At 40.8% G+C, this 26446-nt stretch overlaps 9 protein-coding genes across 9 annotated transcripts; 5 read left to right on the plus strand and 4 right to left on the minus strand.

Annotated features, from left to right (window-relative positions):
• Positions 1-640: 640 nt before the first annotated feature.
• Positions 641-4150, plus strand: KIN2 (serine/threonine protein kinase KIN2; the record flags this gene model as incomplete). The annotated part of the gene is made up of 1 exon (XM_022819442.1): positions 641-4150. The coding sequence occupies one exon, from the start codon at positions 641-643 to the stop codon at positions 4148-4150; it is 3510 nt and encodes a 1169-aa protein (XP_022676007.1).
• A 1914-nt stretch (positions 4151-6064) lies between these two features.
• HRT3 (SCF ubiquitin ligase complex subunit HRT3) lies at positions 6065-7084 on the minus strand (the record flags this gene model as incomplete). The annotated part of the gene is made up of 1 exon (XM_022819443.1): positions 6065-7084. The coding sequence occupies one exon, from the start codon at positions 7082-7084 to the stop codon at positions 6065-6067; it is 1020 nt and encodes a 339-aa protein (XP_022676008.1).
• Positions 7085-7522: 438 nt separating this feature from the next.
• CHA4 (Cha4p) lies at positions 7523-9337 on the minus strand (the record flags this gene model as incomplete). The annotated part of the gene is made up of 1 exon (XM_022819444.1): positions 7523-9337. One exon carries the CDS (start codon positions 9335-9337, stop codon positions 7523-7525), a length of 1815 nt encoding a protein of 604 aa, XP_022676009.1.
• A 369-nt stretch (positions 9338-9706) lies between these two features.
• Positions 9707-10936, minus strand: ICT1 (lysophosphatidic acid acyltransferase ICT1; the record flags this gene model as incomplete). Its single annotated transcript, XM_022819445.1, has 1 exon — positions 9707-10936. The coding sequence occupies one exon, from the start codon at positions 10934-10936 to the stop codon at positions 9707-9709; it is 1230 nt and encodes a 409-aa protein (XP_022676010.1).
• A 1568-nt stretch (positions 10937-12504) lies between these two features.
• Positions 12505-13470, plus strand: SWF1 (palmitoyltransferase SWF1; the record flags this gene model as incomplete). The annotated part of the gene is made up of 1 exon (XM_022819446.1): positions 12505-13470. One exon carries the CDS (start codon positions 12505-12507, stop codon positions 13468-13470), a length of 966 nt encoding a protein of 321 aa, XP_022676011.1.
• Positions 13471-13953: 483 nt separating this feature from the next.
• Positions 13954-18696, plus strand: ARO1 (pentafunctional protein ARO1p; the record flags this gene model as incomplete). Its single annotated transcript, XM_022819447.1, has 1 exon — positions 13954-18696. One exon carries the CDS (start codon positions 13954-13956, stop codon positions 18694-18696), a length of 4743 nt encoding a protein of 1580 aa, XP_022676012.1.
• Positions 18697-18924: 228 nt separating this feature from the next.
• MTC5 (Mtc5p) lies at positions 18925-22332 on the plus strand (the record flags this gene model as incomplete). The annotated part of the gene is made up of 1 exon (XM_022819448.1): positions 18925-22332. One exon carries the CDS (start codon positions 18925-18927, stop codon positions 22330-22332), a length of 3408 nt encoding a protein of 1135 aa, XP_022676013.1.
• Positions 22333-22564: 232 nt separating this feature from the next.
• ERG27 (3-keto-steroid reductase) lies at positions 22565-23605 on the plus strand (the record flags this gene model as incomplete). Its single annotated transcript, XM_022819449.1, has 1 exon — positions 22565-23605. The coding sequence occupies one exon, from the start codon at positions 22565-22567 to the stop codon at positions 23603-23605; it is 1041 nt and encodes a 346-aa protein (XP_022676014.1).
• A 150-nt stretch (positions 23606-23755) lies between these two features.
• Positions 23756-25705, minus strand: SAC6 (fimbrin; the record flags this gene model as incomplete). The annotated part of the gene is made up of 1 exon (XM_022819450.1): positions 23756-25705. One exon carries the CDS (start codon positions 25703-25705, stop codon positions 23756-23758), a length of 1950 nt encoding a protein of 649 aa, XP_022676015.1.
• Positions 25706-26446: the final 741 nt, after the last annotated feature.

Raw genomic sequence — 26446 nt, forward strand, 5'->3', positions numbered from 1 at the left:
ATAACAGTACATACACAATCGGTGCCCCTGTCCCGGCTGTCCCTCCGCCCACGCCCCCCCCTCCCGCCTTGTGCCCTGTCTAACGCCATTATGTACGCCATTTCCCGCCTTTTTCGTTCTTTCCTTCATTACATGAAATACAAAGAAAATCGTTTATTTTCGTCCTATATTGAACAACTAAAGGTCACTATAGCCAGAGCAACGCACACACAAGTCAGACAAAACAAGTGAAAAAAGTGTAAGGCTTAGGCACCCCCCAGCATAGGCATCAAAAGAGGCATCAAAAGTACTACTACTACTGTTACTACAGGTACTAGGTAGAAGAAATCCATAGATTAAGAAGTGCCCTAGCCAGTTTGGAAAGAAAACCAGTTTTTGGTGTTTATTTTGCTTTTTGGAGAGTTTCAGATTGCCATAGGGGTAGAATACAAGAAGGAGTTGGTGCATTCATCTGTTTGGGCATCGATAGGAAAGAGGGAGAGAGCATTAGCTAGTAGTGTGGTGGTTTTTATTTTGTTGTGTTTGTTTTGTTAGAAGCAGATAAGATTTGTTTGTTTTGTTTGTTTGTTGTATTTGAAATTGGGATTGGGGCTTTTGGATTCGGTGAAAAAGAAGGTGGTTGAGGATTAGATTAGCTAGAATGCCATCAGCTCAGGATTACCACGTGAATCCGCATTTCCAGATGGGGGAGCGGGAGCCAGAGCGGGAGCCAGGGTCCGTTGGACAGGCGCCCAAGGCGCCAGCTACGCCGCGTATGATGGGCCGTCGGGGTTCGGAGAACCCGGGGCTCATGCCTCCAGCTAGTATTTCCAATGGCCAAGGCCAGGTTCAGGGTCAAGGCCAAGGCCAGGCTTCTGTGCCTGGGAGCGTACAGACTCCAGTTCAGACCCCAGTGCAAACACAGGGCGCGGCCCACTCGCATTCCAGCGACGTGGCCAGCAATAATAAGCCTTTCCACAGAAAATCGTTGGGCGACTGGGATTTCCTAGAGACAGTGGGCGCAGGGTCCATGGGTAAAGTCAAACTCGCAAGACACAGGGTCACAAACGAGGTATGCGCCATCAAAATCGTCAACAGGGCTGCAAAATCGTATATGCACAAACAGAACCAGCTTCCCCCTCCTAAAACCGAGGAAGAGTTGCTCGAGCGCAAGAAAAAGTTGGAAAAAGAACTCTCGCGCGATAGAAGAACCATCAGAGAAGCTTCGTTGGGCCAGGTGCTCTACCATCCGCACATTTGCCGGCTCTTCGAAATGTGTACCATGAGTAACCATTTCTACATGCTCTTCGAATACGTTTCTGGTGGTCAACTTTTGGACTACATCATCCAGCATGGTTCCCTCAGAGAAAAACACGCTAGGAAGTTTGTGCGCGGTATCGCCAGTGCATTGCAATACTTGCATCAGAATAACATTGTGCATAGAGATTTGAAGATTGAAAATATCATGATTTCCACCAGTGGCGAGATCAAAATCATCGATTTCGGTCTCTCCAACTTGTACGACTTCAAGAAACAGTTACACACTTTTTGCGGCTCGCTTTACTTCGCCGCTCCAGAATTACTCAAGGCGAACCCATACGTGGGGCCCGAGGTCGATATATGGTCCTTCGGTGTTGTAATATACGTGCTCGTATGCGGTAAAGTGCCATTCGACGATGAAAACGCTAGCGTCTTGCATGAAAAAATTAAAAAGGGGAAGGTCGAATACCCACAACATCTCTCCATCGAATGCATTTCTTTATTGTCAAAAATGTTGGTCGTAGACCCGGTAAAGAGAGCCTCTTTGAAACAGGTGTGCAATCACCAATGGATGCAAAGAGGATTCGATTTCCCTCCTCCATCTTATGTCCCTCATCGAGTGCCGTTGACAGTCGAAATGCTTGATATTAACGTCATCAAGGAAATGCATCGCCTAGAGTTGGTCCACGACATCAACGACGCGTTCCAAGTCTTGAGAGATATCATTGAATCTCCGGAATATAAAGAACTCTCAAGGCAGTATTGGTTTAACGTGCAAAATTCAAACTCTCAGGATGATCCAACTAGAGCTTATAGCCCTCTACTTTCCATCTACTACTTGGTCGACGAAATGTTGAAGAGAAAACTCGCTAAAAGACTACAAAAACAACAGCAGTTACAGCAATTCCAACAACAACAACAACAACAGCAGCAGCAGCAGCAGAGCATCCGTTCAGCAGCGTCGTATGGATCTCAAGACGCTTACCAAGCACAGTCTTCTTCTATGTTCCCGGCAGCACAAGTGGACACTTCGATTCCACAACCAGATCATTCCCCACCAAAGACTCTTCAACAACCAGTCTCTGTAAATAATTCTAAGAGTCGTTACGCAACAAGTTCTGCTCAAAATTCCAGGACTACCCCATCAACTAATTCCAATAATACTAATGTACCTCCTACAGGAAACACTAATTCGCCATCGGCTTATATTCCTTCAAATGTTGAAAGAGCGTCCAATATAACGGCTTCTCCGGTAAAGAATAAGCAGCTCCCTGAAATTATGATTCCACCAAAATTAACAGTTCCAGAACTTGCTTATACTTCACCAACCAGAAAATCAAGTGAAAACAATCCGGATATTGACACTGTCATGTCTCCTTCTCCTGGTCCCGCAGAATATAATCCACAGCACGAACAATCAAAACCTTTGCAACAACAGCAACAGGGGCAACATCAACATCATAGTGGTAAATATATATTTGGATCAGAAGGAGGCGGATCTTCAACAGCTAACGCCGAGAAACCTAGAATTGGATCCATTTTCCGTAGACTTTCGCAACGTCACCGCCACGGTCACAGTATTAGCCAAGCTCAAGGACCTCTTCACAATCAAACTCAGATGCAAGAATCCAGGTCATCTTTGGAACCCTCTGCTAGTGCTATGACCAGGAATCGGAAAACTCACACTCGTACTGTCTCAGAACATGTACCGTCAACCTCATCCAGGTACACATCTGATGCTTATTATACCGAAAGGATTCCCAGGGATATGCAAGGTGATCTGCCAGCACTACCACCTAACGCTGATGTGCTGGTAAAGCAACAGGAAGAGAAATTACACGATTTGAAATTGAATAACAGCGACCTCGAGGATCAATCAGAAAATGAAATGAATAATAAAATTGATGAAAACCAACCTCTCGCACTTCTGTCTGCACCTAAGGGCAAGAAGTTGCATCCAAGCGCAAGAGCAAAATCGGTGGGTCATGCTCGTCGTGAATCTTTGAAATACAGTCGTCCTCCTGTTCCAGAAACAGAAATTACCACTGCAACCATCGATAACGGATTGGAGCAAACTCAAGTGCGCAGCAATGATGATGGCTTCCTGCAATCGAATTCTGATAATAACCTAATGGCAGTTGACGATATATCACCATGGGAAGAACTCACAGATGAGCAAATTATTGAGAGAGCTTCCAAGGCGCCACCAGGTTCCATGCCATCTATTGACTTCCCTCGTTCGTTGTTCTTGAAGGGCTTTTTCTCAGTGCAAACAACTTCCTCAAAACCTTTGCCTGTTGTCAGATATAAAATTATAAGCACGCTCAAGAAATTAAACATTGAGTTTAAGGAGGTCAAGGGTGGTTTCATTTGTTGTCACAGACAATCATATGTTTCACAAGAACAACCTCCAGGTCATGGTAGACACCCATCCATTATTATTAATGAATCTTCTTCAATGGAATCCAATGGTTCTACCCTGAACTCCCACAGAAGACAACACTCGATACCATCCCGTCATGGTTCTGTCAGAAGACACGGCTCTATTAAGCAGCCGGGTATTCCAGCGACACCTTTGGCCGCAACAACTCATGAACGGAATTTATCTATCACATCACCTCGTACAAGCAATGCTCAAATACTGGAAGAGGTTTCTACTGCTTCTTTGGAGACTTTGAACAACCAAGAGGACATATTGACCAATTCTAAGGCACATGATATGAACATATTCATGATTGATAACAAGAGCAGTGAACAATCTAGTAAAGAGAGACCACCATTAAAGTTCGAAATTCATATTGTTAAAGTCAAACTTGTTGGTCTAGCGGGTGTTCACTTTAAAAAGGTCTCCGGTAACACATGGATGTATAAAGAACTGGCGTCTCATATCCTCAAAGAACTAAACTTATAGATAAGATTTGTTGAACCAATTCAGTGGTCGCAAAGTGTTTCGTATATAATACTACTATATGTGGGTACATGTATATACATACATACATATATGCCTACGTGTGTATATATTTTTATGCTTTTTTTTCAGTACTTTTTGTTTCAGATAGAGAACAAGGGCCGGCCACACTTTCCTATTTTTTTCATCTATAATGTTGCTCTGAGTTTATTGCTTGTCTACTTAACGCTAAGAGGGTTAGATAAATAAAGCTTGTAGAAAAAGAGAAAGAAAAAAAAGAGTACATAGAGTGCTCTCGATTGTCCGAGAGTCAATCAAACATTTGTTCCAATTCTTCGTTGGCCAGCAGTAGTAATTGAATGTCTTGAATAATGTAATTCAAGAGTGTATGTTTTGATACTCTTTTCCCTTCCTTCTTCGGTAGTTTATAGTCCAGAGATATAACATCTTTAGCCTTCGGTAGCATCTTGTGAATTTCGTTCCAATCAGGTCTAGGGTATCGAATCAACCCCACCAATGCATCGTATTCTCTTTTAAATGTGTATCTTCTTTGCTTCTCTGCATAAACGTGTTTCCATCTTCTCAATTCAGCCGCATTATCGGATAGTTCGGGCGGAATCACGTAGTCGGGTACCTCGACAGCAGGAATCTGAGGATCAATTGGTTCGTACCTTTCAAGTGAGGAAATAGATGGGAGTTCCATTGCCGCCCCAGAATCAAAATCAGACTCGCTATTGCTTTCATTCGTGAGCGACCTAACCTTACTTGTGCCAGACGGCAGTTCCTCATCCTCTTTCTTGTTAGGGACTTTCTCGGAGAAGTGCCCGTCAATCGTGCTCTGGATTGACTGTGAATCAAAAAAGTAGGAGCCCGAATCAGTGCTGCTACCTGTTGTGACATCGTTGTTGCTCTTTAGCAGCGACGAAACTGTCTTGGGTGAAAAAAACGGCAGAACCGCCGCTTTGGAAGGAGATGCCGTTAGAAAACTATCAAGGAAATGTTCAATAGCGTGCGATTCGTTAACACTCAACAATCCCTCCGAATGTGAATTATTATTACCGCTGAACAGTGCTAGTCCACTTTCCCTCGGTGTTTGTGGACGAACCATATGCTCGCCATAATGACTCGAAGACGACGACTCAGACACCATCCCCTTCATTTTCAGCCTTTTGGCCTCCTCAATTTCATCCACACCCCGGCTCCCCGGCTCCTCAACATACGTAGCAGGCTCCTGTTCCGCTGTAGAGTTGTAAAAAGGAGCATCCTCAACCAAATTCATATTCAGTTGCCCGTGAGGCTCATCCCACAACTCTGCCTTCTCATTAATGATCTCATATGCTGTCTCAAAATCAAGGCCCTCTAGACCCATATCCAACAAGGAATCTATCCCAATATCACCCTGTTCATCCATTGTAACCGCTTACACTTCCGATAATCCCTTCTAACAAAAACACTTCAACCACTCTTTAATTAATACCTTAATAATACCTTAATTCTCTCACAATTTACCACCAATTATCCCCTCCAAAGGACGTCTTCAAAACGAATTCTCCCCTAAGTACAATGCCCTTACTTCCCTACCTCTGTTTTCCAATCTAAATCCCCCAACAACCTTTCCAATGGTCCTGTACACCTCTACCTTTTTTCGTTCCCTCTATAATTTTGCTGCTTTAAACTTCAAAACTTAAAGTTTACTCAGCTTCACTTAGAGTTTCGCTTCTTGATGTATGGAAATTTTATTTCCAAAATGAAAATGGGAAGAAAAAAAAAAAAAAGAGAGGTTGGCTGGTACTTTTTCACATGGCAGTCCACGTGACCTGTGAAAGTGCTGGATTCTGACGTGCTCGAGAGACGTAAGTAAGCCAATGTCAGGGCCAATGCCAGGGCCAATGCCAGGGTCAATGCTAATGCCTCGGTTTAGTCCGTCGAATAGTACTTGACTCTGGAGAATATAAAGGGTTTTTCCTTTTGCAAGGAGAATTCCATCACTGTTCCGTCCAATTTTGTAGCAGAAGAGTTGATCCACTTCAACTTGTTGAAGGGCCTGTGTCCTTGGTTGGAAATCTGTAGTTCCTCTAGAAACTCTAGCTCGTCTTTCGTTCTTGTCCTTTTGATGGCTAGCCTTCCAAGTCCTTCGTCAAGAGATAGCGACCAGGTACATATATCAGCATCTTTGATGTCCGGCTGGTTTTCGATGGAGAAAGATGGAACAACAATGCTTGGGTCGTTCGTGGTAAGTAGTCGTAAGCACGAGCCGTTCGGGTAGAAACGCAAGTATCTGTAGTAGGTTATCATGTGGATTGGATTTAGCAGCGATGAGGAACCTTCTGGAATGGATCCATGTCGCAAGTAGTTTACCACGCTGATGTAGACGCCATGGAACTTGATGTAGGGTCTTTCCGTGAGCATTTTCTTGTAGTTTTGGCCCCAGATGGTGTCGGCAAGTGTCTGGACGTCAGATATGCCGTTCAATCTCATTTCGTTCTCGTTGTAGACTTGTCTTGAATAAATATACCTGGCGAATGTGCGATACGGCGTAGAATCGCTGAAGCACAGCGCGTTAAACTTCTTGCATGTCAAAGATAGATTCACCCAGGTCTCTGCTGAGCTTAGAACGATCTCATTGATGATTCTCAGTAGTATTTCGTCAGATAGCATCTCTAGAATCCAGCATGGAGGCAGGTCTATCTCTTCTTGCGGTATTTCTTCGCTTTGCTCATTCGTCGAAGCGTTCTCCGCACCCTCGCTCAATTCGAGCTTCTTTAGCTCCTCGCTCAACTTCCACTCCTCGTGTAGCTTCTTTCGGTATATCTTTTCGACGTTGGGCTCTATCTTTAATGCCTTCCGATAGTACTTAATTGCATCGGTCATTGCACCAGCACGCTCTTTGGCAGTACCTTGCTCCCATAGTGTGATGGCGTCAATCCCTTCGTCCATTACAAAGTATAAATGCTGCTTCTCCGGTTGAAGTATAAAAGGCTATCCCTAATGTGTCGAAAGATGGCTCTTACTTTCTCTTCAGTCTTGTTTTGTTTTACTACTTGGTTCTTCTTAATTTCATATATACCGTTCAGAGGCTTCTTGGATGATCTGACAAAGGACAAAAAGCGAGGATGTTAATACACTGACAGCTGCATCAATTGTCCCCCTCTACATGACTAACCGTACAAACCTGCAAAGCAATGTATAATGTATTGGGTTAGGTTCATGATGGCATACTATTTAGTGCAGACAATATTTCGGACTTTTCAGCTAGGCTATAAAAACTAGAGTAAAGAAAATAAAATACTGGTCTCAATGCTTTGGGAGATACAAGATGGGATTGGTTCCACTGTTCTATTGTTTGTTTGTTTTTTCGCTTTGTATTTTATTCCATCACTGGGTTCCTCCAATCAAACTGTCGATCTCGTTCAACAAAGTGAAATCGAAATTATATTCAAAGGCAAACTCATTACCATTCGACAAAGTACCAAGTAATGCAGTGTTTTCCACTTTATTTTTGTTGTTGGTTGAAGATATTTTCATTTCGTTGTCGTAGAATTTCCTGGCTAGGTCGTAATTTAACGTTGAAGATCCCAAGAACTCTAGAAAAGTAGAAAGTCTATCCTTGTTGATATTTCCTGTCTTCAAGCATTGGATAGCCAACATAGAGGAATAAACCATATAGATATTACTTTTCTGGAATGTTTTAAACTTCTTCATGAATGAACGCAGTAGGAAATAGAGCTCTTCAATGGCGTCTTCGATAGTTTCCTTACTTTCTGGTAACGAATCTATAAAAGGTTTATTGTAGGATAACACAATGATAAAATAATGGTACCAAACGTGAGCTAAAATGGGATTGTAGTCAAAATTAATGAGTGTCGTTTTTGTTAGTTTAAATTCATCGGGCAAGTCTCTCCGCCAGTTTAATATTTCGATATTGAATTTGTGCAAGTAGTCGCTCCTTTCCGTTAAGGAACCTGCATGAATGAATATTTTGGAAGCAAACACCTCAGTGATTCTTGAAAGAACAATGATTTTCTTGAGAGGCTTTGCAATTGATGTTACAATTTTAGGATCATATTGATAGTCCTCGATTCCGGTATCAATATTGGGCAACTCGTCCGTCTCCGGAATGGTAGAATTGGACAAACGTAATGAGTTGGATCGTCCAAATAGTACTGCAATTAAATGATCTGCAATGTAGCAGCCCCAGTATATCCTACTTCTGACTTCGATATCTATTTGCGATAGCTTGTCATCATAAACATCATCCCAAGCTTCGGGATTTAAATGTAATCCAATTTCATGGGCCATTCTAAATGCAAGCCCAGATTCATACCAAGCCAATGGATTTTCACCATTCCCAATATCATAGAAAGCAAGACATAAGAGCGTCTGGATAATTGCTAGCTTTGATGAGGAGGAATAACTTGCCGTAGATCCATCCAATTGGAAAATCTTATTTAGTACTTTTGTCTTCGCGAGTGTGTAATATTCTTGAGACTTGGAGTAAAGTTCTTCATTCTTGTCTGATAATTTACTTCCCAATGCAGCAATAGCAAATACAAGCTCTTTTGAGCAGTAGTAACCCTTTGTGGACGTATCCCCAAAGAAGGCACTTAAGAAGGTTTCTCTGTGTATGAATGTATAATGTCCAGGGTACAACCATTTAAAGAATAGTGATAGTGCTGGTAAAATGACTGGTGATCTAGATAGCGTTCTTAGGTTTGAGCTCATATCACGATTAACTTCCTCAGAGAAACTTTTACTAATAGCTAGGGAGTCATTTGAGTAGATGCTGGATGCAACTACCTGAGTATTTTTAAGAGTAACGCTGTCGGACTTTGGAGATGCCGGGGCTGGTGATCTGATATTAGCAAGAAAGGGTTTCCAAGATGGATTCCTTGGGGGAAGCATACTAGTTGAATTGGGAGTAGGACTTAGATCAGGACTGGTGTCGATCTTGTCGGCCTTTAAATTCTCGATAGTTTTCTTCAAATCTTCGATTTCTGCTTCTAATTTCTCAACATAATCGGATGTCGCCCTTTTCCTTCTTTTATCGCTATTCACTGTTATGCATTCCAGGCCACATTTCACGCAGTTAGAGCATGGCCTCTCCATATCACATTTTCGCCTCTTTATTCTACAATTTTGGCATGCTAAATGTGTTTTATTGCTGTTCGGATCTATGGGTGACATGGGCATGACTGATGGTCCGTCACTCTTGGAATACTACCCTTCTTGATAACTTTTCTATAAGCTTCGAGGAGTCTTCTGAGTGCTCCATTAGTGGTCCGTGCTTAAAGTATTCAGCGGCTACTTTGAGTGTTTATTTTTGTTTGAAACTTCTTTCTTCATTTTAACAATAAAGGTTAAAGATAAAGCTTCATTGTTTAAATTCATATTAAAACTTCAATGTCCAGCCCTTTAAGACATATTGATCCGAAAAAGTATCACAATATCAATAGTTACTATTTACACGATTAGATTAGTTTCAGTAGCCATATGTTCTATATACAAACCAAAGAGGTTACACAATCACAGAGAGCTTATGCGATCTGTATCTTTTATTGTTTAATCTTTTAGGAACTCAATGAGACGTGCATTGAATTCTTCTGGGTTGTCTAGCATGAGATTATGGCCCGCCTTGTCGACGATATAGAAAGTTCCGTCATATTTCTTTCTGATGCTATTGAATTCATCTATTGCTAGTGCACCAGCAGCTCTATTCATCCAGTCATGTGCTCCGTAAAGCATCATCAATTTTGGAACTTTGAGCCTATTTAAGCCATCCATTATCGGATCATACGCGAGCAATGCTCTAGAAAACAGCTGATTAAAAACAGTTATTGCATTATCAGTGACAATTCCCTTTCCGTAGACCAACTGGAAGACATACTCTCTGTATGCAACACTTGGCACCCTACCATACGAAGCGTTAACGTAACCCCAGCAAGCTTTCGCACCAAGCGGACCTAACCACCTCAAAGTTTTATTTTGGTATTGCAACAGTAATTTCGGTAGGTTTCTGTTATTTGTGAATGTTGGCTGGCTGGGATCTTCGCGTTGGATAACGTAGTCTACATCAGGTTTAAAGTGATTATTAACGGAATATATGCTCCTTTCAACCCCAAGCGGAGACACGAGGCATAGTTTATTCACGTTTTCTGGATATTTCAAACAGTATTTGAATGACACATACCCACCATAGGAGTGTCCTACCAAGTTTATTTTTGACAAGTTATTCGCCTTCCTCCATTCTTCCAATGCTTCCAAATGATAATCTTCGTAATGCTGCAAGTGTTTTTTGTATACTTGTTCATCAATAGGCTCTTGTAACCGCACATACTGCCCTTTTACAGTTTCTATTAATTCTAACCTTTTGGGCTTATTAATTCCTTCAGGCTCAAGTGGCAATTCTTTCGATAGCCCGTTCCCGGGCAAGTCTATCGCATACAAATCTTTAGCAGACCTAGAAAGCCCTTCAAAGTTTCTAAAGTACGTCATAGAAGTAGCAGCATACCCATGAACAAGTAGGGTTGGCACAGTTATCGCCTTTGCAGCAGGATTGCTGACGCGCCATTGGTTGATTTGCCCCATTGACATTGAATTCTCAACTGAAATACCTGGCTCAAAGTCTAATTCATCCATGAGACTTCGCTGTAAATCTCTTAAATTATCCCGAGAGTCATGCTGTATATTATCCCACCAAAGCTTCCAGCTGGATCGTTTAAACGCTTCTTCTTTTGGTTGTGACATTCCTCTTCTCAATATTTTTAATGGTAAACTTCTTTTAACTGACATATATTAATGCATCAAAGCACCCTTGAAAGCCAGTAAGAGCCCTTGACTGCTTTAATAGCAAAAATAGACGAGTCCGTAAACGCAACTTAGAGTGAAATAAAGAGCATCTACTTACTCTTTTGCCTCGAGATATTTTTTTGATGATGAATGGTCATCATGATTAAAGGTCTTTTTCTGAAAAGAATAATGTAATTTGATGCTTACAACCAATTGTTGAAAAGAGAAAAGGTGCAATTTGAATAGGCTTCGGAGCTAACATAAAACGGCCTAGCGTTTTATTTCTACCTTATTGATAACTTCAACTTACGTTTAAACGAGGGACAGGTTTTTGCCAGCGCAGTGAAAGCGAATTTTAGACTAAAACTGTCATAAGACAAGTAGGTGAAATACAGATTTAAAGAAAAGAATGGACTTAATTGACGAACCATCAGACATCGTGCGGAATTCCATCGATCTAAGCATACAGGCGGATGAAAACACGGCTAGTACGGATGCAGAGTCTGTAGTAACGGAAACAGAACATTCTAGCGATGACGATTACGACGATGTGATAGATGAATACGAAAGACAACTCTCGGATGCCCAACGAGAGTGGGAACGTTCTCTAGAGCAGTTGTGGCAAGCGTTGACATGGATTATACTACCCCTTACCGGAAAGCTTCTGGGAAGACGAACGGCAGGATACATTTGGAGAAAAGTCATGAATCGCCTGTACTCGTAACATCATTATACAAAAAACCATAATATACAAAAACCCCACTTATATATGTATACGTATATAAGTACGAAGTTAGGCCTAAACATGCCATTAATGTGATTGATCGGAGCCCCTGAAGCTCAATAGTTTGCCAAACGCTCTTAAGATTAGTGATCTAACGATCCGTTTTTCGTGTATAACAGCAAGCCATGACAATAAGGTTTTAAAAACTTATCGTCAATAAGTGACTCAATTGAGTTCGTCAAAACCATGCTCAGCATCCTAGTCTCACTCTTCTCAATAAGCTTGCACACATTTATCAGTAGATCAATTAACGCAGCGGTAAGTACATGCTGGTCCAAGATATTCCTCGATCGAGTGTTCCTGGTAAATATAATCTTCAGTCTTTCGTTCAGTTGATAAAGAATCTTCTCATTAACGAGGTTAGCCCTCGCGAGGTTATTCACATCATATATGAGCTTCAACTTTTCCATACTGAACTGTACCACCTCACATTTCATGTTGTATCTTCGTATTTCTTCCAGCGATAGATGAAAGCTATTGAAAAGCCATTGTTTGTCTTCACAAACTCGTAACAGATGTTCTAGTAGTTCGACTCTTCGCCTTAGTCTATTTTCAGACATTAGCAATTGTTTATATTGTCCGAATAATGCAGTCGCAAACTGGTTGATATGCTGCCTTATAATTTAATGTGCATCCTTTTTTATATCTTTGGCCTAAAGAGTAACCAACTTTCTCTTAAGATTTATTTCAAACTATGCTCATTAGTGTTTTAAACAAGCACAACAACTAAATAGGAAAACAACAGAGATTAACATATATGCGTTGTGAGACAGGTTTGAAGTGAGTAATGCTTCTGCTATTCCTTCTACTGGTGGTCTCACAGGTGGGACTATTGGTATTTTCTCCTTTACTTTCGGACAAGCCAGTGTTCAAATGGTACTATGAACGGGTATATTGCCCTTTGTTCACCGATTATTCCAGACACAGGTGGAAGTTCTGGGTTGTCCCGCTTTTCTACTTGAGTATCTTGCTGTACTGCACGTATATCTACTACAAAAATGTCAGAAGTGCTGTCGAGGATCATCTTTACGTGATCGAGACCGTTTTCATACCGTTTATGATTGCATTTACGTTACTGACCGGAGTTTTGTCCGTATTTGTGAAGCCGTTGGAGATAATTGAGGCACCAAGGTTCGAACCAGACTATGCTATATTCTACCCAGGAATTAATTGCCAGTCATGCCATGCTGTTAAAGTACCCCGTTCGAAACACTGTTCACTGTGTCGGCGATGCATTCCATTGCAAGATCATCACTGCATTTGGATCAACAATTGTGTTGGCTACGGTAACTATGAATACTTCTATCCCTTCCTACTAGCGAACTGTACCATTTTATCGTATGCATCCATCAGACTATTTTCAATGTTGAGAGTTCTGCGAGTTGTGAGCAAACATTTCCTGTCTCTCTTTTTGTTAACAACAGCGTTTGCATTACTTGCCATAATATTTACATACTACCAGTTAAAGCTCGTTCAAGAAGGAATGACCAACAACGAGCAAGATAAATGGTACCTCGTACATGAACATATGAGGGATGGAAACCTTTTCAAGGATAACAATGGCTCACTGTACTACAGAACCAGTTCTGGTGTGGAAGGAATTGATGACACATTTTACTCTACCAACTTGTACGATCACAGAAAGTACAAACTCAACAATCCTTCGAGAATACACAGCGCGGAAGAACTCACAAATATTTATGATAGAGGAGACTTCTGGAAGAACCTTGTAGAGAGGATAAGTGTCCTTTGAAAATCTGACTTTAAGAATTCTCGTAGCTCCATGTACATAATAAATATAGACTAATAAGATTCGCATAACAAACTGGCTTCAAATCATAATGGCAAAGAATCACAAAATTCGAGATTTCAATCTAGCTAATATTCCTAACCGGTTCATTGGAACAGCGAATTCAAGGTTGTTCAATATTCCGATTGTTAGTAGATTCAGTTCTACCTTCGCTCAGTTTTCTTAATGACTCAAAGGATATTAGAATTGAAAAATTTCAAAAAAGCTTTAAGCATAGAACCACGCACTTATTAAATACAATGGAGAAATGATTTGGTGGGCAATTACCGGTTTCAATTGACTCCGAACAGGTTCAAATACACCACATTTAACAGACTACTAAGAAAGAGTCAAAAAGATTTGGCTGAACATTAAGGGAGGCTAGGTTTTTTAGTGACTTTTTGCGAGAGAAACGCTTTTTTAGCAGATTAAGCAATAAGTTTAAACATGTCCGTTGAATTGTCCAAAGTATCCATCTTGGGTCAGGACACCATTCATGTCGGATACCAGATTCAGGAACACATTGTGAAGACTACTCTGGAACAATGCAAATCGTCGACATATGTTATCATCAACGATACTAATGTCTACCAGGTGCCTTACTACCATGACTTGGTTGAGCTATTTGAGAAGTCTCTACCCGAGACTTCCCGTTTGCTCACATATGTTGTGAAGCCAGGCGAGGCTAACAAGACCCGTGAAACTAAGGCACAGATTGAAGACTTTATGTTGAATGAAGGGTGCACTCGTGATACCGTCGTTATTGCAATTGGTGGTGGTGTGATCGGTGATATGATTGGGTTTGTTGCTGCGACATTCATGAGAGGTGTTCGTTTCATTCAAATTCCTACATCGCTATTGGCAATGGTTGACTCGTCTATTGGTGGTAAGACTGCCGTTGACACCCCAATCGGTAAAAACTTCATTGGTGCCTTCTGGCAACCACAATTTGTGTTTGTTGATATCAAATGGCTAGAAACTTTACCCAAGAGAGAATTCATCAATGGTATCGCTGAAGTTATCAAGACTGCATGTATCTGGAATGGCGAAGAGTTCAGTAGATTGGAGGCTAACGCCGAATCCTTCCTTTCTATTGTGAATAACTCCCAAACAGTTTCTATATTCAGCCCTAGAGCCAAGGAAACAGTGGAGCTAACCTATACAAACATCGAAGCCATATTGGAGCATATCTATAAGCTAGTTCTAGAGTCGATCAAAGTGAAGGCCCATGTTGTGTCCAGTGACGAAAGAGAATCTGGTTTAAGAAACTTGCTAAACTTTGGTCATACTATTGGTCATGCCTACGAGGCCATTTTAACTCCTCAGGCTTTACATGGTGAATGTGTGTCTATCGGTATGGTCAAAGAAGCTGAATTAGCTCGGTACTTGAATATACTTTCCCCAACACAAGTTGCCCGTATGGTCAAAATTTTGGCAGCTTACGGTTTGCCAATTAGCGTTAACGAAAAGTGGTTTAAGGAGTTAACATTGAACAAAAAGACACCATTGAATACTTTGTTGAAGAAGATGAGTATCGATAAGAAGAATGATGGCTCCAAGAAGAAGGTCGTTATCCTTGAGAAAATCGGTAAATGCTACGGTACTTCAGCACAAATTGTTTCCGATGATGACTTGAGGTTTGTATTGTCCGATGAAACATTGGTTTATCCTTTCAATGATATCCCTAAGAACCAACACAAGACTATCACTCCTCCAGGATCAAAATCGATCTCTAATCGTGCTTTGATCCTTGCGGCTTTAGGTGAAGGAACTTGTAAAATCAAAAACCTTCTTCATTCCGATGATACAAAGCATATGTTAAATGCCGTGCAACAATTAAAAGGTGCTACAATCTCCTGGGAAGATGATGGTGAAACCGTTGTTGTCAGTGGTCATGGTGGTTCGACTCTTACTGCAACATCTGATCCATTGTATCTAGGAAATGCGGGTACCGCTTCCAGATTCTTAACTACAGTTGCTGCTTTAGCAAAGAAGGACGGCAATCATGACCATGTCATCCTAACTGGTAACGCAAGAATGCAAGAAAGACCAATCGGGCCATTGGTTGACTCTTTACGTTCTAATGGTGTACATATTGATTACTTGAACAAAGAAGGGTCGTTGCCATTGAAAATCAGCACCGAGACTAGCTTCAAAGGTGGAAGAATCGAATTGGCTGCAACTGTTTCATCTCAATACGTTTCTTCTATCTTAATGTGTGCTCCATATGCCGAGAACCCAGTCACATTATCTCTTGTTGGAGGAAAACCAATTTCCCAGCTTTATGTTGATATGACAATAAAAATGATGGCAGCCTTTGGTATCACAGTCACAAAATCCGAAACTGAAGAGTATACATACCACATTCCAAAGGGTAATTATAAGAACCCTCCAGAATACGTTATTGAATCTGATGCGTCTTCTGCTACTTATCCATTAGCTTTTGCAGCAATGACAGGGTCTACTGTTACAATTCCTAACATTGGATCAGCCTCTTTACAGGGTGATGCTAGATTTGCTGTAGATGTCTTAAGACCTATGGGCTGTCATGTGGTTCAGACAGAAACATCAACTACAGTTACTGGTCCAGAAAGAGGCCAATTAAAACCATTAAAACATGTTGATATGGAACCAATGACAGATGCTTTCTTGACTGCTTCAGTTGTTGCTGCCATCTGCAATGATGGTACCAGCAACACAACCACAATTGAAGGTATTGCAAACCAAAGAGTTAAAGAATGCAATAGAATCGAAGCTATGATTACTCAATTGGCCAAGTTTGGTGTCGCTGCTAACGAATTACCAGACGGTATTCAAATTCATGGTGTAAACTCCATATCTGAATTAAAGACACCACCAGAGTCTGGTATTGAAACTTATGATGATCACAGAGTTGCAATGTCGTTTTCGTTATTGGCTGGGTTAGTTAACTCTGAAAATAAGAGCAAGACTACCGTTTCTCCAGTGAGAATTCTAGAAAGACATTGTACAGGTAAGACATGGCCAGGATGGTGGGATATCCTACATTCTGAACTAGGAGCTAAACTAAATGGTGCTGAACCACTAAAAGCTAAAGCATTGGATTCTAGAAAAAGTGTGGTAATCATCGGTATGAGAGCAGCTGGTAAGTCTACTGTAAGCAAATGGTGTGCCCAATCGCTCGGCTACAAGCTAATTGATTTAGATGATGAATTCGAAAGACAATATGGTAAAGGCTCTGTTAAAGATTTTGTTGCAGAAAAAGGATGGGATGAATTTAGAAGGGAAGAAACTCGAATTTTCCAGAATGTAATTGCGAAATATGGCGACAAGGGCTACGTAATTTCTTCTGGCGGGGGCATTGTTGAAAGTCCAGATTCCAGAAAAGCTCTAAAGGCTTTTTCAAATGATGGTGGTTTCGTTTTACATCTTCATCGTGATATTGAAGAAACAATAATCTTCCTAAATAACGATCCAACAAGACCTGCCTATATCGAAGAAATTAGGGATGTTTGGGAAAGAAGAGAAAAATGGTACCACGAGTGCTCCAACTTCACATTCTTTGCTCCCCACTGCTCAAATGATATCGAATTTAGAAAACTAAAACAAGTGTTTAACCACTTCATTCGTCGTATTCTTGGTGTCGAGGAGGTCCATATTCCTAAATCAAGATCCGCTTTCGTCTGTTTAACTTTTGGAGACTTGGCTGACCATGTGGAAAAATTGGAAGAAATCACTTACGGTTGCAATGCTGTTGAACTAAGAGTTGATCATTTATCTAACTATTCTTCGGATTTCGTCACCAAGCAAATATCTCTGTTGAGAACCGCAACTAACTCATTGCCAATTGTTTTCACTGTTAGAACAGTTTCGCAGGGCGGTAAATTCCCAGACGATGCTGAAAACTTATTGGAAGGTCTATTCAACGTTGCCTTGAAAAACGCTGTTGAGTATATTGATCTTGAATTAACTTTACCTAATAAGTTAATCTATAAGGTTTTGAACAGAAAGGGTACCACAAAGATCATTGGATCTCATCATGATTTCGCAGGTAAGTTCAAGTGGGATGATTCAGAATGGGAAAATAGATACAACCAAGCATTATCTCTAGACGTTGATGTTGTGAAGTTTGTCGGTACTGCCGAAGATTTCGCTGACAACTTGGCTCTAGAACGCTTCAGATCTCAGCACACTTCGAAGCCCCTAATCGCCATCAACATGACTGAGAAGGGTAAAATATCCAGAGTTTTGAATACTGTATTAACCCCGGTTACTTCCAGCTTGCTACCAAGTGCTTCTGCACCAGGTCAGTTGACTCTTGCTGAGATCAATAATCTGTTCCATAAATTTGGCGGATTGCCTGCCAAACAGTTCCTAGTTATAGGTTCTCCTATTGGGCATTCTAGATCCCCAATCTTGCACAATACCGGTTATAAGCTCTTAGGTTTGCCCCATAACTTTGATAAATTTGAGACCGACGATATCGAGCAAGTTAAGAAAGAAGTTTTATCTCGTCCAGACCTTGGTGGTTTGGCTGTGACTATTCCACTAAAGATTCAAATTATCAAATATATGGACGAATTGACAGAAGCTGCCAAAACAATCGGCGCTGTCAACACTGTAATTCCTTTAGGTGACAACAAATTCAGAGGTGACAATACAGATTGGCTGGGAATCAAGAAATCTTTAACATCTAATGGTGTTCCTAACTCTGTCCATGGTACTTCTGGTTTGATTATTGGTGCTGGTGGTACTTCAAGAGCTGCAGTTTACGCATTGAAGCATCTCAAGTGTGATAAGATCTACATGATTAACAGAACTTCCGAAAAATTGCACGACGTCAAGTCCAATTTCCCCGAAGAATATAATATTGTTGTTGTCGAATCAGCTGAACAATTGGATGCTATCAATGATGAAATTTCCGTTGCCGTATCTTGCGTCCCAGCTGACAAGCCTTTGGATTCTGAATTGCTAAACAAATTAGAGAGATTCTTAGCTAAGGGAACAGGTTCTTTGAAACCAACCTTGCTAGATGCAGCCTATAAACCAACAGTTACTCCGGTTATGCGGATAGCTCGTGACAAGTACTATTGGAACATTGTTCCAGGCGCAGAAATGTTAGTTCACCAAGGTGTTGAACAATTCTCTAGATGGACCCACTACAAGCCCCCATTCAAGGCTATCTTTGAAGCAGTTACGAATGAAGTTTAGTGATTGCCAAAGACTGATTAAATAGTAAATAGCGAATATAGCGGCTCCACTATGTAATGTTGAGATTGCATTGTTCTTCTACTTTCTGTTTATAGTATTGATATCTTTATTATATTGAAAAAAGCCTAACTTAAAGGAAAATAACATATATGACTTATTTAATAGATTGCATACATTTAGCCAGGTATGGAAGAAGCCCCAAACACCAGTGCAATTGGCTGCTTATAAATGACTGGCTATATTGGAGGGGACCCGTATGCATCTCCCACGTTTGGAAAATCCCTATCTCTTCGAGTGGACGGTGGTTTTAATGCCGTGTCAATAAACCCATCAGGCCGAGATGTTGTATTAGCAAGTAGGAAAGGTTTATATATAGTAGATTTGGACGATCCTTTCTCTGAACCACGGTGGTTACATCACATTACTTCATGGGAAGTTGCGGATGTGCAATGGTGTCCTCATCCGGCAAAGCATCATTGGGTTATATCTACATCAAATCAGAAAGCCATAGTTTGGAATTTATCGAGAAGTTCGTCGAAGGCTGTTGAGCATGTGTTACATGGCCATTTCAGGGCCATTACAGATATCAATTTCCATCCATTGCAGCCAGAGATATTGGCTACAAGTTCTATTGACACATATGCTTTGGCTTGGGATATGAGAAGTCCTAAGAAACCTTACTATCGAACCAGCAATTGGCGATCGGGAGCAGCACAAGTTAAATGGAACCACAAGAACTCCAATGTTTTGGCAACATCGCATTCTAACATACTGTACATATGGGATGTTAGGAAAGGAACTACACCTTTATCCGTTTTAAAGGGTCACGAGGGCAGCATCAACAGTATTGATTTTAACCCATTTAACGAATCAGAGATAATGTCCAGCGGGAACGACGCAAGCGTAAGGTTCTGGGACTATAATAATGTAGGGCATGAGTTACAAAGGACAATTACTACGGATTTCCCGGTGTGGAGAGGAAGATATTTACCTTTTGGAGATGGTTATTGTATAATGCCTATGTCTGGTGGAAATAACTCAGTGTACCTTGCTAGTGCTTTACACGATCCAATAGATTCAGAACCTCAAACCTCTAAATTACAAGCGACATATGTATTCAAGGGTCATACAGATAGGGTAACAGATTTCTTATGGAGATCAAGACATAGTTATAATACTACAGTCGATGATAGGGAGTTTCAATTAGTCACTTGGTCTAAAGATTGTGATTTAAAGCTTTGGCCCGTTCCAGAAATGATTTATGAGAAAGTACATTACGAATGCGGAAGAGAACTGAGCTCTAAACTTCCAAACTATAATTATGAGAGTTTCAGGAACGAACCAGAAAGTCAATTATTTGATTCAAACTACAAAAATGTAGAGGTTCCAAGGGAGACATTTGTCACAAAATCCGGTCTGAGCCAATGGAAAGCTAAGAATAAGATAGATCAGCTCCAATGGATTTCTGGTGTTAGAATGCACAACACGGAATCACCACATGACTTTTTTGAAGATACGAGGTTAAATAACCTTGGAGAAGAGGTGACCGCGGTTGGACACAAATTCCCCAGAATTGTATTTGAAAAGATATCAGTGTCTACAGGAGAGTTAGTGCTTACTTTAAATGGTCCATGGGTTGAAGATGATCCAGAGAGATATATCTTTATGCGCATTGTCATAAACTTCCCGCCAGATTACCCGATGAAGGGAAATGAGCCAGTATTTAAAATTGAAGAGAATAGGGACTTAAACGAACATAAGAGAGCTGAAATAATGGATCACTTGAAAGAAATAACAAAAAAATATGTAAACTCAAATCGGTACTGCCTTGAGCCTTGTTTACAATACCTCCTTGGAGAGAGAGTGAATCTTGATATATCAGATTCTGAAGATGACAACAAGATATTCAGCTTTGAATTTGAAGACATTACCTCTGTTGAGCACTCGACTATTGAGTCATCAGAGGACGAAAGTGTAGATGGAACAGATATGTCTTCAGTTTCAAATGATGATTTTGCGGAACGGGAAGAAGGTTCTTTACATCTATATTCTAGTGTTTCAGAAGGAAAATTTGACAGTACCCCGGTCCCTAACGGGTGCGGTGCTGTCTGGACTGCCCAAGGTACATTAGTTTGTTTCTTTAGAACTGAGAGTAAAGTCGAGAGGAAGCAGCACAATATTTTAGATGTAGGAAGAACTGGTATAGGAGGCTTTATGAAATCGAAAAACATTCATGTGGGAGCTTCCCAAACGCTGAAAGAAATGGACACTACAACGGAAAACAAACCGAAGACATACCGTGAAACGCTCTCAGTCAATTCATTACATCGTACTGAGTCAAATCAATCTTCTGGATCGGATTCAGAGGACAGTGATGACAGCTACGCTGATTTCCTACATGATATATTGAAGAATGATATAACGCTTCGCACCAAAATGCCTGCCATTCCACAAATGTTTCATGATGAGATGAGGTCATCAACGAGTACTTCGGGTAAAACTAATGACTCCAATAAGCGCTCCAAATCATCAATAACCATACAAGACTTCAGTCACTTGGTTCCCGATAAAAGAGAGCTTGCAAAGGAATATATCTTATTCGGTGAGTCTCCAGAAAGCGTAGCAAAATATAATGCCGGAATTGCTGAAAAGTACGGTTATGAAGATATTGCCCAGTGTTGGAGAATGATATCCAATATTTTGATAGGAAGAGGTGACAGTAATTTCTACAACTACTCCTGGGATCAACATACATTAGGTGGAACGCTCCTAGTCAAGAGATTATTTGAGTATTTTGAAAAATGTCAGAATCTCCAAATGCTAGCAATGATGAGTTGTATCTTCGTCAAACTAGGGAGACCAGATGATAATAGGACTGCTAGACCAGCACAACCTCAAACTTTATCTGAGAATATTATCAGTTTCTATAATAATGAGTATGAGTCGTCTCCCCATGTTCATTCTAACCATGGTTCGTTTTACTCTAACGATATGAATACACAGAATGCTCGGTTAAGATATGGCAGCACTCAAGCACCATCAATAAATGATGGGTCATCGATAATTTCAGAAGACTATTTCCATCAAAACCATCACTCAAATGGTAATAAGAATGGGAAAAACCATACCAACACAACAGGATATGCAGACGCAGATTCTGTTCTACCGGATATCAAAATAAAACTTATCCACGATGAAGTTTTGGATTTGGCTTTCGAAGGACAGGAACCTTCATTAGTTGATGCCAAAGATGAGAGCAAGTTCAGGAACTATCGCACTCAGTACGCAGAGATGCTTTATATTTGGGGTCTGCCGATGGATCGTGCTGAGCTGTTGAAATTCAATGTGAACTTAAACACAGAATTAGACTATTTGCACGCTATCGAACATGACGCAGGGTTGGACATCTATAAGGGCGTTTCTAACCAATGGATCGAGTCTGATGAATACCCTCTTTCTAGAAACTGTTGCTACTGCAACCTAAAAGTAGACAGACTGGTCTTCGTTTGTGGGAATTGTCAGCACGTGACACACAGACTATGCGCCTTAAAATGGTGGAAGATAGATGATGAATGCCCTTCTGGCTGTGGATGTCATTGTATAGATAATTTCGATGTAAGTGAGACCCTTAGTTAGTAACTAATCAAATAACTATAGATTATTCACAATTGGACTGGTTTCCTTTTTCATCTTTTTAATGTTAGCTAAACGACGATATTTAGTTAGATTCATTACGAACTTAGCATCTTAAGCATAAGAAAGAATATTAATTTTACATGGGAATAAAAACAATACTGGCCGGTATTGATGCAAAGTACTACGATAAGTACATTTAACTGCAGATAATCTAAGCATAAAATTGAGCAGGATGCCATCTTCTAAAATTGCTGTTATTACCGGTACGAATAGCAACCTTGGTTTGAATATTGCATATCGATTAATCGAGAAGAGTAAACCAGAAGAAACTTTGACGATAGTGGTTACATCGAGAACCTTACCTAGAGCTAGGGAATGTATTGAATTCATTGAAAAGTTTGTTGAGAAAGCGGGCAGAAAAGGTTCTGTCAATTATGATTATTTGTTAGTAGATTTTACGAGTATGGTCAGCGTACTAGACGCGTACTACACTTTGACGAATAGATACGATTACATCAATTACTTCTTTGTGAATGCAGCACAAGGTGTATATGCAGGTATCGACTGGATTGGAGCAGTGAAAGAGGTATGTGCTAATCCATTAGAAGCTGTAACAAACCCAACTTATAAGATTCAAAAAGTGGGTGTAAAATCTAAAGATGGCATGGGACTTGTATTCCAAGCAAATGTATTTGGTCCATATTACTTGATCCAAAAGATTTTACCACTTTTGGAGGCAGGAAAGGGAACTGTTGTGTGGATTTCAAGTATTATGGCTGCACCTAAATATTTTTCATTGCAAGACATTGAACTATTGAAATCTGATGTGTCTTACGAAGGGTCTAAGAGATTAGTCGACTTATTACACATTGCAACATTTAAAGAAATGCAACAGAAAGGAGTTCGTCAATACTTGACTCACCCAGGTATATTTACAAGTCTTTCATTCTTTCAATATTTGAATGTATTCACTTATTACGGTATGTTATTATTATTTTACCTTGCTAGATGGATTGGTTCACCATGGCACAATATTCAAGGCTACAAAGCAGCCAACGCACCAGTATACGTAGCTACGTTGGCAAACCCACATTTTGAGAAGCAGCACATGAAATACGGATCCGCCACTTTCAGAGATGGTATGGAATACATCAAGACGGATGAAGTTGACGTGACTGGATCTGAAGATGTGTACAAATATATCAAGGAATTGAAGTCTAAGTGGGATGAAAAACTTAAAGACCAAATCAAGCCAACTAGAGCGGCACTATAGATTAAAATAATGAAGAACACTTAATATTACGAAATTGTTTAATAATACTGAGTTAAAAGTACATGCCGTTTCTATACATACACATATATCTACATAGTGTAACAAGACCTTGCACACGAAATATCTTATTGTACGACTTTAACGAGCGATTCATTTTTTGTTCAAAGCCATCAAGGAAGCGACAAACGTCAAGATCAACCTTGAACGGACTTCATTGATATCTTCCGGAACCAACCAAATCAATGCACCCAACTTTCTGGCAATAGAAATAGCCAATCTGGCATTTGCGTATTTTTCTTCATCGGTCTTACCAGGTAATACCAATGAGTAATCGACATAACCTGGAGCCAAACCGTTCAACACATCTAATAGGAAGTGTGCATTGGACAAAGAAGGGTCGCTGAAAGATCTGATTGTGGATGACCTTCCTCCCTTATTAACAGTATCTTGAGCCCACTTCAAGATTTGTGAATCGGACATATCTCTTCCGGTAGTTGCCAATTCATTCATTGTGTTGACGATGTTTCTACGCATCAATTGCCAAACGAGACCCAAGGTGAGTAGTTTATTACCATCAACTATATCAGAACCGTCGATACCAACCAAGGAAAAGCCTCTTGACTTTCCTAATTCGACAGCATAGTTTGTGTTTTCCAAAGCCTTGAAACGTGAGAGTTCTGCTCCGGATGATGGTCTCTTGTTGATTACTTTCCAGTTAACAGATCCTGGCATGACCTTGTCATAAGCTTGTAATAGTACCAAACCGTCCTTCAAGTCTTCGAATAAGGAAACCACTGGTGGGTCCACTTCTAACGAATTTAGCCACAATGTGAAAACCCTTGCTTCTCTTTCACCTTCAGCGTCAAATTCTTCAATTTCAATAGGTTCGTTTTCATCTAGTGGGTCCAAACCTGGATGCGTGTTAAATAGATGTGCGACAAAGGCCAAGTTCAACTTTGGATTACCGGCCACTAACGCGGTTGGGGTCAAATACTTTCTGCAATCCAACTTCTCAGCATTGTCCAAAACTTGTTCTGCTCTCTGTAATAGGTCAGTAGTTTGCAATGGCGCTAGGGAACATTGGCTTGGGTCCAATTGGTTCAACAACACCGTGTAGTTCTCACCGTCCTTAATATCGGAGGAGAAGTTTGATACTCTTCTATTGGAACCAGCTTGTTTCAAATGATAGTTGAACCAACGTAGTAGGATTTGTTCAGGTGGTAATCTTAAGAATTGTTCCAAAGTTTCATCTTCCTCCAATAAACGGTACAATTCAGGATGTAACTTGATATCGATCTTAGAGAGCAAACCTCTTCTGATAATTTGCCAAATTAAACCCAAAATCAAATGTTCCTTACCTTCGATGATATCTTCTGAGTGAACGTTCACCACAACACAACCAATGGCCTTGGCAGAGTTGATAACGATGTTTGCATTTTCAGAAGCAGTGAAGTTGTTCAAAGCCTTGTTATTCTTTGGCCAGTTCAAAACTCTTGTATCAATGGTGTCTGGAACAGAGTCGTTGATTAACTTCGACAAAACCAACCCGTCTCTACACTCATCGAACAATTGGAAAGTATCAGTTGGGAATGGCAATCTGTGGCCGATATCTGGATCACCAGCCAACACAGAGTTGATATGTGTGGTGAAAGCCCTTCTTTCTTCTTCGTTGATAGTATGAGTTGTACCTGAAGTAGAACCACCAACAATAATCTGAGCCTTCCCACCAGAACCCTTATGTTGCAACCCCACTGACTGTGGCTTGCTAGGAACCGCTGGTGGAACCTTACCCTGGGAAACGTTAGGGAAACTGGTTGGTGGAGCTGCTGCTCCAGATGACCCGTTGCCCCTCAATTTCGCCATCAATTCCACATAATCATCCAATTCAACGCGTCCAGAAGCATCAACATCCACACTTTTCAACGTTTCTCTTGCCTCATCATAGGAGGCTAGTCCTGACTTAGAGATAGACTCCAAAATTTGAGGCTTCTCCACCCATCCTTTGTCTTCTAAGTCAATGTTTCTAAATTGTTCGATAGTTTCAAAAAGTTCTTCCTGCGAGAACTCAGGGAACTTCCTTTGTAGCTTGATAACATTCATTGTCACTTGAATCCTATTTCACACTAACCGATTCAGCTACCAATGCCTAATTCAATGCCTATAATTGCCGCTTTCAATGCTAACCGCCTTATGAACTTAGTTCATGGTTCCTTCATATATGTAAAGTTAGCTAATTCATTGCAAAGCCTTTTAAAAAGGGGAACCGGTGATGTTCGTACATGATGACAACATAATCACCGGCTGAAAGACCCATCACTGCCGCATTCTAACTAAGCCTTCATTGCAGCAGGCCGAAAGACCCGCTACAAGCCCTGGTACCGGATGCTGTGCCGGTGTTTGCAGCAGTTGTGGTACAGGCAGACAGGCAGACAGGCAAGCAGGCTTTTGCTTCGAGGTGGAGGGAGAGGCTTTTCATGCAGTGATTTTTTCCATACATAAGACAATATACACTATATATCAGCCGAGCGTGTGTGCTATTTTTGGATGTTATGCAGACTCCTGGTCCTCAACTGTATCCTCGTACTTCCAGGCTTCTTCTTGAATGAAAGTTGTCTGGAACTGTCGTAGTTGCTTGTACAAATCCTGCGGGGAATCCGTAAGAGAAAATTTCGGACTTGATTCAGGCACTTCTTCCTCGATTTTTTCCTGCAAATCTCTCCAAAGCCGTTGAAAATATGGCGTATTGATTCTTGATTCGGGAATGCTCCTTTCCTTGTCGAATACGCGTCTCATGGAAACCTCTTGTTGCTTTAATTGGTCAATTTTGGTCCTGTTCAAGAT

This window comes from Kluyveromyces marxianus, chromosome 4, assembly GCF_001417885.1.
Source record: "Kluyveromyces marxianus DMKU3-1042 DNA, complete genome, chromosome 4".
Lineage (NCBI taxonomy): Eukaryota > Fungi > Ascomycota > Saccharomycetes > Saccharomycetales > Saccharomycetaceae > Kluyveromyces > Kluyveromyces marxianus.